The following is an 11,593-nucleotide window of genomic DNA, read 5'->3' on the forward strand; positions in this document are numbered from 1 at the left end:
CAATCACAAACATGGACAAGCGTACTGACAGCGCAGCACGTCATACTTCCTGAATGAAAAGTCAACTATAATATTATACAAATATGAAGACGTTAAACTTTAAACATCCATGACTTAAACACTTTATCCAGGATAAAAGCAACATAGTTGCACCTGCAAGGTGAATACAGCTGGTAACAGAAAAAGTGTTTGAATGCGTACATTAACAGGTTTATGATATGATATTTAGGAGCAGACTAGGTTCCAGGATAAGTTACCGTGGAGATCTAGCCCGCTAAAAAGTGAACCAGCTTCGTAGGACCGGAAATCCCTGAAGTTAGCTTGCTAAACGAAAATCCTGATTCGTAGTACAGGCCCCTGGTTAGCCGCTCAGCACAAGTTACCATTGAGATCTAGCCCACTAAAAAGAGAACCAGCGTCGTAGGACCGGAAACCCAGAGTTTTCCCTGAAGTTAGCCTGCTAAGCGAAAATCTGGCTTCGTCGTACAGGCCTCTGTAGTCAGGATTCCTAGCATAGGTCCAGCAAACTCCAGCCTGAACACAGGTCTAATCAGAACAAGTGAAACACCTGTGTGAGTGTGCAGCGCCTGTAATTGCCTTCCTTCAAGTCTGCCTCAAGCCAGTGCTTCTCTCTACTATTCCAGTGATATTGTTGACCAAAAACACATACTAAAACATGGATAAAAGTAACTGCAACATGTTGATTCAGAATTAGGCTCAATAAAGAAAGGACTGTTATAACAAAGAAACTGAAAAGGACAAATGTTCTTCTTCCCTCTGAGCAATAGCAAGTTTGTCATCAGTGTTCAAAGCTGTACTGTATCTTTGTTTTAAGGTTTGTCTATTATATCATAGTTTTCTGTAAAATATAAACATTTGGTCAGAGTAGTGCTTCCTATAGTGTCAACAATCAAGATTCTCAAGCTCTTCTGAAAAACTCTTTCTCCATAACCTGACTTAGGTCTCTGCATGGTGACGCTATGAGCTAGTGACCATCGTAAATATTTGAGAAGAAAGCTCACAGAATTTGCAAATGTACCATGCCACCAGAAGGAAATTATTTTACTCCCATTTCTCACATGTAATGGAATTGAATGGGAGGAATTGTATTTCCATTTAGGAACTGTAAATAATTCACATTGAATGGGACACATCGAGTGTCTTCTGACTACAGTACATCTGACAACTTTATTATGTCTGGCTCTGTTTGGTTGTTATGCCCTACTAAAAGTGAGGTCAGTTGTTTAAAAAAAGACCATTTTGAACTCTGACAACACTTTAAGTCATTTACCTAATTAAGAGTTAGGAGAGAATGTCATCATAAAAAAGAAAACAGATATTTCCGTCTCCCGAGTGTTACAGCCATTTAGTCAGCCGTCTTTATCTCTACTCTGCAGACAGAAGCATATTAATAGATGAATACTCATCAATAATATCATGCAGTGCATAAAGAGAAGCCCATCCTGAAAAGTTTAGGGAGAACAACAATCTGTGATGTACATTTACGTAGATTTAATTTACTCTAGACGGGACAAGTTTGCTGGCTTTCGGCTTCATTTAACAGGAAAACAAAAGACAACAGCCACCTCTAAAAACTGTTTTCCCAACGCCAATTCTGCTACTGTAGTTTTGCCACTATAACAGGATTTTAATTTACATTAAGGCACTCCAAAGATTTCGGTAGTCCACCATAAAGTCAGGTATAAATGTACTAATACATATTTGTTGTAGTTCAATTAGTTAGTAGTTATAATTTCAACATTTTGATTTTAGAAGCAAAACCAGTACTTCTGACTGGTAATGACCATTTCTAACCCCAGCCCTGTCACTCATTATTGCTTTCACAAGCAGAGTAAAGCAGATAAAAGGCTGCACATCACTTAGATCGGATCAAAGACTCAGAGATGGAGTGGGAGTAGGATAAGTAGCTGTTTATTCAATAATCTGTATTATTTTGTCATGTGTTTAAAGATCCAGACTAGAAAATCAAACACCTCCCAGTATTTAAAAAAAAAAGCAATTTTTATTATCATGGAGGAGGAGTTTTCCGGTAAAACTGAACCATTGTAACCAGATTGTTTTCACTCAAAGTCACACAAATTAGAGTCATTCACAAATACAGCATTGTTACATTATTGTTGTAACAGCAGTTTCTTTTCTGCTGGCTCAGCACAAACTAATCACTGCCAGCCAAAACAATGGAGCAGGACTCAGAAAATGCCCATGTCTCGTTCCTGGCTGACAGTAACTATCCAGGTTGTGATTACATTCACACTGGGCCATTATTCTGTGATTTGAGGAAATAGTTTTGTGTTCTTAACGACTGTTACCAAGCTGGGTCAGATATGTCACATGGATATTCCACACTTCATCACCTTCTGGTAAGAAAATAACACATCTACAAGCTTAAACCAAAGTTGTGTTATTTAATAAAGAGTTAAAGCATTTAACAGAATCAATCTTATTTCCAGCTGGAAGAGTCCTGCACTAGCAAATAATACCAAGATCTGAACAAGTTATACAGAAAAGCAATGACTTTATACAGGGTAGAGACACAGGAAGAGGAAGGTCTCAGCCAATCAACATACATAGTGATTACATTACAGAATATTGAAGATTGGTGGCTAGACGAGGATAAGCCTTGACATGTTAAGTATAACCATATGATAATGTACCTGACAATGGTCCGAACAGAAGGTTGCCAGTATTTTGTATTAAAGGTGTGATAAAAGCCTGGGAGAGAGTGGCAGCCGTAGTTTACATATAACTGAAACATTTAAACTGTGAGAAAATCAACGGAAGGCAGAAAGTTACAGTGACATAATTAAATGAGACTTGTGATACATTTGTACAAACCATACTCTGATTTTACATTTTCCCAAAAAATTGAAAATCAATTAACGGGTGAATAGATTTGATTTGAATGTAATTCTGCTGTAACTCTCATTCAATGAAACAGTTATCATTTAAAAAAGAATGTAGAATGTGTAGTATTTCTAACCTAAACATTTTTCAACTGAGAAACATTTTGTACATGGTGGCATAAAGCTTGAAGAGCAAACTTCATGACTGTAGATTCACAGATATGACTGATAGGATATACATATCATGTGAATGTCAGGTATAAATAGTCAGGGAAATACAACTATTTGGTCTCAAAGGCAATTCCTTTTTACTCGTTCAGGAGGCTTTCTGGGCTCCGCTGAAATCTGATATGGTATATTTCAATTCATTAGTACATGGCATCTTGGATAAAGGCTGAGACAATAGCTCAGCTTTGTCTTAGTACTTCTAGAGAGAGAAATGTCTTGCGCCTGTATGTCAAGCACACTTTATAATATTGGTCGTTAACACAATCCTTCATTTAATTCCCGCTGACATCTTCGGTGCTCATGAGTCATTGCTCCTACAAATATTTTAGTTTAGCTTTGTTGTGTTACTTTCATTGTTGATACACTGAGGCAATCATGTCTCCCGCTAACTATCTGGGAAGTTTAAATTGCATCAATTTCAGAGACTTCCCAAACAGCAGGTGTTCAGAATAGCAAATGTTATTGCTTTCATGAACCGTGTATTATTATTGTGCGGGATTATTGAAAACAAGAGTATCAAGAGACATTTGTTCGTATTCAAAATCAGGTTAACATATTGAAGACAGCGCTATTTGAGAGAGACACATAAAGAACAAATAGATCCTTAACTCAGCAGTAATGAGGTAAAATATTGGAGGATGAAAACCTTCTAGAAAGGGAGAACCGCATTTTCAATGTTGCAAAAAAAAGAAAAAACAACCAATGATTTAAAGTATCTCAGCGTCAGAGAAGTATATATATATCCAATATTTATATTTGATGCTGGTTTTCCTTTATTTATTTATCTCATTGTCAGCTTCTCTCATTTCCATTTCCAATTAGGGTTTTAGCAGATTGAACAAAGTGACAGACAGTCTGAGTTTTAAGTCTTAGTTTTAAAGATTTTTGGTGCAGTCAGTAAAAGTAAAAAAAAAAATCCCTTCATTTCGTCAAGAATTTATTTGGTTTTTCAAGATATAAAGAAAAAGCACAACGAGTAACTAAGAAACCTTCCGACGAACTCAAAGGCAAAATGTGGAATATGAGTATTCAGACTTGTATATACAGCAGTGGTTTGAATTATGTTGACTATTACTCTTCCTATATTTTCACACATACACTGTATGGCTCTGACATCTGAAATTTCAAGCAAGGTTTATCATCCTCGTAGAAAAAGTGCTTTTTAAAAATGAACACCAAGTTCAGAATGTTACTGGAACAATCGTATTTTCATCAACACATACATTCTGCATGTTTTCTTTTTAATAACGTTTTTTTACAATATGGCAAACAACATTGTTATAAGCACACAAATGACCATTTACATTTATAAATATTTACACTCAGAATGACAGCAGATAAGAACTTACTGTAAGAAAATCATAAAATGTTTCTTGACGTCACATCTGATGGGTCCACCAGTAGCTCCGGGCTGAATGTCTGATAAAGCTCTGAGCTGTTGGTGAATGGTCCCGCTCTGTCCTGACAGCTCAGTGTGATGCTGGGGGTCCTGCTAAATAAAATACTCCTTTTGGTTTTCAGTGGGAGCGCTCTGAGAGTCCACCTGGCTGCTGAAGGGCAGCTCCTGGCCCTCTTCCGGCTGCGCTGCTTTCACTTCTTGGTTTCTATACGTCTCCTTCCTGCTGCAGATAATTCTGGCTATTATCGCCAATGCGACCACGCAGACGAAAATCATCATGCCGATCACCCCTAAAAAAATCAAAAACACTTTTAATTCAAAATCCAACTTACCAGGTTGCTTTTAATATTTTAGCAAAACCAATTTTTTCAAGAAATTGTTAATTTTGGACAACCTGCTTATTTTCTTCCACAGATATATATGACAAGATTTATAACATTCTCATATCTGTTTCAAAAAATGTTCCCTTGTTTATTGTCTCAGGCAAAAGCACAAGGGTGACGTGATACACAGTCACTCGTTTGACACAATTCAAGTTGAATTATCCATTTAACATTATATGGGCAAGAAATCCAATTAGTCAAGATTCATATGTGCTTGATGTTATTGTTAGCACAATACAAAAACATCTACTTTTAAACTCACAAGGTAACCTAAATCGTTGCTTGTCAAAACATTTGACAGATCAGACCCTGTGTATCTCAGACCATTCCCATCCTTTATTATGTGTTAAAGGTCCCATGTCATGCTTTTGAGGTTATTACCCGTCCCCTTGTGTGTTATGAAGGTTTTTATGCATGTAAACGGTCTGCAGAGTCAAAACCCTCAAAGTACACCCTGTAGCGAGTAAAACTCTAACACAGAAAATACCTCCCCAAAACGCCTTGTTGGAGATACGTCACTGTCCATTGATTCTTCCGGGTACCGCATGATGTCATGCGTAACCCGGAACCAAATGGACCAATCCGTGGAGCCGTTACGTTACGTCCGCGGAGCCGTTACGTTAAGCCCCCGCTGAGTGGTCCAAATTGACCAATCCACGGACTTCCTCACACACACACTCAGTGCAGGCAGCTCTGCTGATCTCTCCTCCCTGGCTGCAGGCTGATAACAGACAGTTGGGATCGCGGTAAAATTCTCTCTGCAGACCCATTCTCACAGCGTTTATCAACCTTTTTCTTACTCAATATCAAGCCACAATTATTGTTTTTACTTCGGTTGTGACTTTGTGTGTGCTCAGGGTGAGTTTGGCTGTGTTTCGCTGTCGCAAGGAAACCACACCTCCACGGAGCTCAGCGCGATTCACAACGTCCCGACCAATCAGAGCACACTGTGCTCACAGGGAGGGTGGGGGCTGGAGCTATTGGAGCTACAACGAGCCGTTAAAGGCAGAGAGTGAAATACAGTGAATACACGTAGTTTACAGAGATGCTGTTTGAGAAACCAAAGTGATTTTGGAAAATTGCACAATATAAATCTATTCTAGTAGACCTCAACAATGGAATTATGATCAGTGGAAATGGCCATGACATGGGACCTTTAAATAATAAATCCAGTAATAACTGAAAGTGCATTGTTTTGGGGCAATGTTGGATTTGTTACTCTATACACTCCTGTAATACGATCTAAATCTAAAATAGCACAGCAGAAATGGTGCACCTGCTCTGAAGACAGCAGGAAGACATCAGGTGCGACACACGCTACTTTGTCTGTGAATTTCATCTCCCAGAAGATCGGTTTGTATCTCTATTCTTTAAAAGTTTTCCTAAGTTTTGATTTGAGCATAAACAACCTCAAATTGATGTCACTCAAGCTTTCGGTTTATTCGTAAAGCAAACGGAAGTGAAAATACATGAAATACTGCTTGACTTATTTGAGCGCTGCATCAAAGTGGTTCGGTGCGAGTCTAATACCTTTTTGTCAGCAAAGTTTTCATGCGCCATGTGAATTCAGACCCAAAATCTTCTCATTAAAACAGCCAATGCATTGTTTCTCCTCAATGTTGCTTCTTTCTTCTCTGCTACCTAGATCATTATTCCCTCCTCGCTCGCATCATTTTTAAACACTTCTATCCTTCCCATTCCTCTTTACAATGTGAGACTCTCCAAATATAAAGTTTTTAGCCAACCGTAACTTTTAGTCCTGCTCAGAATACATTACCTCCGATTAGAGCTGAGTCACTCCTGATGGCATTGACTAAATGCTGACCTGGATCCACTGAATTTGGCTGGTCTGAAAGAAAGAAAGGAGTCCAGAAAAGGTGAGTTAAAAAGCCTACAGAGAAGAAAGAATGTAGACAACGATCACCAAGTTTGAAAAACAAACGAAAAGAAACTAAATAAAAAGAAGGAAAGGCGTGTGGACAAGGAGTGTGTGGGGATAGATATTCATCAGTCAGTGCAGTCACAGCTTGTTAAAGCCTCAGAACAACTTTAAAATACTTCACTACAGCTGTCTGAATGATCTCATCTGACATAGTGCCATCACTCAGTCTGTCTGCTAACGGAGGAGGATGGTTAATGAGCCCATAAAAGTCTAATGAGCAGCCCTAAGAATACTATTTAACTCTAGGGAGATGGGTGGGGTGTCTACCTAAAGATATATATTACGTGTAAATAATGGCTGAGTTGTCTCCTTGTACCTGATAAGGAATGTGTGGTTTCTGCCGCGTAAGGATTGGCTGGAGAGGAGGAGGCGCAGCTGGACTGGGCCAGTGGGCCGCTGACAACAACAGGGCTGTCAGGGTGCATCAGGGCGGCTTTCAGAGGACTGATGGAGTTAAAGAAAACACCTGACAGACAGCCGCTGAACCCGAGAGAGGCCAAGCCGGCCAGCTCTTCATCCATCTCACCAGACTCTGAACACAGAGAGAGAAACGAAGAGAGGAGAGAAGACACATTTGTTATCAGCAAGTTCCAATTACACATTTGAAATACAGCAGTGATTTATCTTGATGTCGCCACGGTTGGGATGATGAATTGTATCTAATCTAATCATATTGCTGTTCATTTTGGAGCTATGATTTCCTGAATGTAACTGATAGTGGAGGATACTAAAAATAAACACACATAATGTAAATAAATATATAAATGTTTTTGAATGTAAAAAGCTATATTTTGTACAAAATGTATTCATATACAATTCATGCACTTTGTAGAAATTGAAGACAGTTCATTATCACTGCCTCTGAGATATTGAGCTCCCAAAAATGAAACATACCTATGGGACAATGCAAACTGCAATGCTGGTGTGTAAATACTAAAATGGAACGTTGATGCTTGACAATGAAATGTATGCAAAAATAAAACACACTATTTTCTGTATTCAAGAGTACCAGGCCTGCATCTGCACTTATAACTGGCAATGAGTTTGCCAAATAGGAACATTTTATCTGGGCGGACATGTTATGTTTTGACTGTGAAGGAGCACACAGGTCCTCAGCAAAGTTCAATAAACATTTGGACATTAGTTTTCAATTAAATACTGGATATAGCCTATTGTAGATCAACGTTTTTGTTATGTTCACCAGATGATGGAACATGTGAAGTTTAGCTTGTGTGATGAAGACGCTGACCATATAGCCTCTTTGTTATCAGAACAAAACTAGTAAAATAAACGCAAATGAAAATACACTGACTTAAGAAACTGCACCAGCATCTCACTTGGCGCTTACCTGTTTACAACATCATTATTTGTGACAGCAGGTGCTATATAAATTCTTCAGTAGCTATAAATGTCAGTGTGACCCTCAATTATACATGCAGTACAATTTGATTGCCCAGGACATCATTGTCACCAATCAAAGTTATTACCATGGTGACGCAACTCTTCACCACATGAACCGGACACTGCAGAGCGGCCTGGCTGGAGACGGCTGTTTATCAGCTGTATGTTTGATCCGGCTTTGATTACGTTTGAAATGAAATGTGATCCTCTGAGCATCAGGAAATTATTTTACTTTTAATCATAACGCTCATGACACGTGTATATCTATTGAGCAGCCTCCAAGATGAAGGGCAACACCTTTATGTGAGAAAAAGGTAATAACACAACTGATTTAAGTAAAAGCAGTAGCATTCGATTGTCTCGGATGGCATTCTATATTTTCTCTCCATCGTTAAGAAAGACACACTCTCCTGTCTCTACCTTTAACCCTTCTTAGCCTTATACATTTAAGCACATGCAGGCAGGGCAGTTTCTTTATAAGACAGTGTAGGTGCTTTAAGTTTTTTAAACAATAACCATAACGTTTTTTGCAAGTTTTATTCAGTTTTTGTCAAGTTTTCATGAATTGTGTTTCACTACGCTCAGCCACTCAAACACTCCTTTCAGCTGCAAACACAAACCAAAGCCAACAGATCTCCAATCAATGGCCAGATTGTGAATCATTTTTAACACATCTCCCTGCCCTGGTTAAATGTTAAAGTAGCTCTGTTAATTGATCAAACATGTCATCTGATAAAAGAATATCCAAGAACATTGTTCAAACTAAAAGGTAACATAAGAGTTCCTCCTCAGACGAAGAGATTTAAAAAAAATGCAGATACAAGTAACACTGTTGGTATTAGGTTAAAGGTGCTGAACAGAGTCTGTGTCTTCACTGAGAAGGATTTGGATGTGTGTGCGAGCAGTCAAATCCCACACTGACAGCCTTGGCTTTGTATCCACCAAACTGACGATTGCTGTCCACCTCCGCCCGGCTTCTGCCCTGTACCTCCACCTCTCTCTATCACCATTTCTCCCTTCCACTCTCTTCACCCCCCCCCCCCCAAGTCTCCCTCTCTCTCTCTTTCTCTGTGAGCCGCGCAGTCTATCCATTCCTCCCTGCTCCATTAGTCAGGCTGATGGATGACAGCACTGGCAGGGAGTGACAGTGTATCAACTATCTTGCTGCCTCTCTGATACTGATATGAGTGCCGGCGTCCTCTGGCTCAGCGAGACAAGGCTGGGTGGCACACTGACACGGCCCGGGTCAACAATGGAACATATTTAAGGAGCTCAACATAAAAACAGCACCAGCATCAATTTGTTGTTTCTAACATGGACAACTTACGGTTGTTAGAGAAGAGCAGGAACATGTCAAAGTAATCACTCTTGATTTTATTTATTTCGAACGTGTAAAACAATAATACAACAAATATATAATAATAATAATGAAATGAAATATGAGAATTATGATGCTGTACAAACTAAAGCAGTATCAAATTGATAAACAAAAATATGATTGACTTACAAATTATATATAAACAAATGATGTGCCTAATTACACATCCAAAAGTCATTGGATTCATTAGATTTCTATATATTCTACTTCTTCTGATAACATATTAATTTAGCTCATTCTTGGTTTCAATTTCTTAGGTTATTTGAGAAATACAATAAAGAAAAACGTGTATGTTGTAAGCTGAAACCTCTCTTATCTTAAGTCAAACCTAGCTTCTATTCACAGACAGTTGGATATGTGATTGGCAACCTGTCCAGCCTGTCTCCTGCCTATCACCAAGGACCCTTTGACATGATAAGTGGATCAGAAAATGGATGAATGCATAACTGGATAGATTACAAGATGGCAGATCTTTAAATCCTATATAGCTTTATACTATCTAATGATTGAATCACTTTTAATAACTTATTGGTGTTAGCTGAAGAAACACTTTGAGGCAGCCAACGTCTAGCTTTGTACACATCACCAAGGTAAGCACACCTACGAAGGCATTTTTGTTGACGTTAATTTTGGTATTACAGCTTTATTATACAATTGATAGTTTAAGAGACAGGAAACAGCAAACAAGTGGGATGTACGAAGTAGTTTGAAATGCATCAAATGGTCCTGGCTGGAATTGAACCAGTGATGATACATTTATGTGGCATGTGCTTTAAACAACCAGTCCAGTTTGGTTTTTTAGGAAACTGTACTTCCACTTTGAAGAGTTGTTAAAGGTGGGGTAAGGTAATTTTGGAGAAACCAGCTCAAGTGCGCTAGAATTTGAAAATACACAGCCGGAAAAAATCTGCCACTTCCTTAAAGAGCCCCTCCTTCAACACACACGGACGCGCATATGACCAATGAGGGCACGAGATAAGTTTGTGCACAGATGGAAGGCTGACAGGCAGGTAGGCCATCCAGTTATTTTAGCCGGGCCGCCTAAAATGATTGTTTGTGCTTTTTACAGCGCTACGGACAGATGACATCTTTTTATGGATTTTATGTCAAAGCACTTAAGATATTCATTGCTATCGGGATGTTAAGAGGCATTCCATGGAACATAACAAAAAGTGTATCTCGAGCCGGTTTCTCAAACTTACCTACCCCACCTTTAAGTTGTAAGCGTTATTTAAGAGCTCATGTCAGCCAAATTATACGAGATAGGCAGGATTCATTGTTGTATGTCAAGGGTTACGGTACCGCTAAAGTAAATCTCCTAAGAAATGTAAAATGTATGTGTTGGGGTCATGATGGAAACCATAAGAACAGGGGTTAATCAGTTTGGGCTTATTCTGTTTTCTTCATACATTTCTTGCGTGAACACAATGTAAAGGACGTTGAAGAAAGGCTTTTTTTCAGGAACTTACATCTCACAAAGCCATTTTAAAAATGTTATACAAATTCCCAGCTGTTATAACCTTAAAGTTATCATGTTATTTTTAGGCAATAGCATAGGTCTCAGATATATAAAAAACATGTCTCTGAAGTGCTTTGCTCAAAATACCAAACAGATCACCCATTCTAGCCATGCTTCATATCCCTCTATTTCACTTCCTGTTTCAAAAGTGCTGATTTTGGGTATAAAGCTTAAAAAAAAAAAAGATTGATACAAAATAAAAATAAAAGGAGGGGGCTGAGCTCATGCGGGACCCGGCAGCTACTGTCTAAACTAAATACTGCCGTGATGAAATGCCGTATCATGGATTATCAAGGATTATTTCTGAAAAAGTATGGAGCTCAAAGGCTTTCTCTCTTGCCGGCTATACCACAAGGTGAGTTCCTTTTATTTCCTGCTTCTTCACACACATGCTCTATCCAGTACAGGTTAGCTCTGAGTGTTAGCGATGCTAATGTAAACACCAACCATGTTACGTCCAAAACAGTTGGGCATTTTTT

General features: G+C 38.7%; 1 protein-coding gene across 1 annotated transcript in view; it reads right to left on the reverse strand.

Annotated features, from left to right (window-relative positions):
* Nucleotides 1-1,916: 1,916 nt before the first annotated feature.
* The window catches only part of LOC307019535 (contactin-associated protein-like 4), a 111,099-nt gene continuing 101,422 nt past the window's right edge, over nt 1,917-11,593 (reverse strand). The window contains exons 20-22 of the mRNA XM_079650533.1: nt 7,133-7,348; nt 6,652-6,723; nt 1,917-4,781 (exon numbers count right to left, since the gene is read on the reverse strand). Coding sequence (XP_079506659.1) covers nt 4,585-4,781; nt 6,652-6,723; nt 7,133-7,348 — 485 coding nt within the window. The 3' untranslated portion in view covers nt 1,917-4,584. The remainder of the gene's footprint in view (nt 4,782-6,651; nt 6,724-7,132; nt 7,349-11,593) is intronic.

This window comes from Notothenia rossii (genome assembly GCF_949606895.1).
Source record: "Notothenia rossii genome assembly, chromosome: 1".
In the NCBI taxonomy this organism is placed as follows: Eukaryota; Metazoa; Chordata; class Actinopteri; order Perciformes; family Nototheniidae; genus Notothenia; species Notothenia rossii.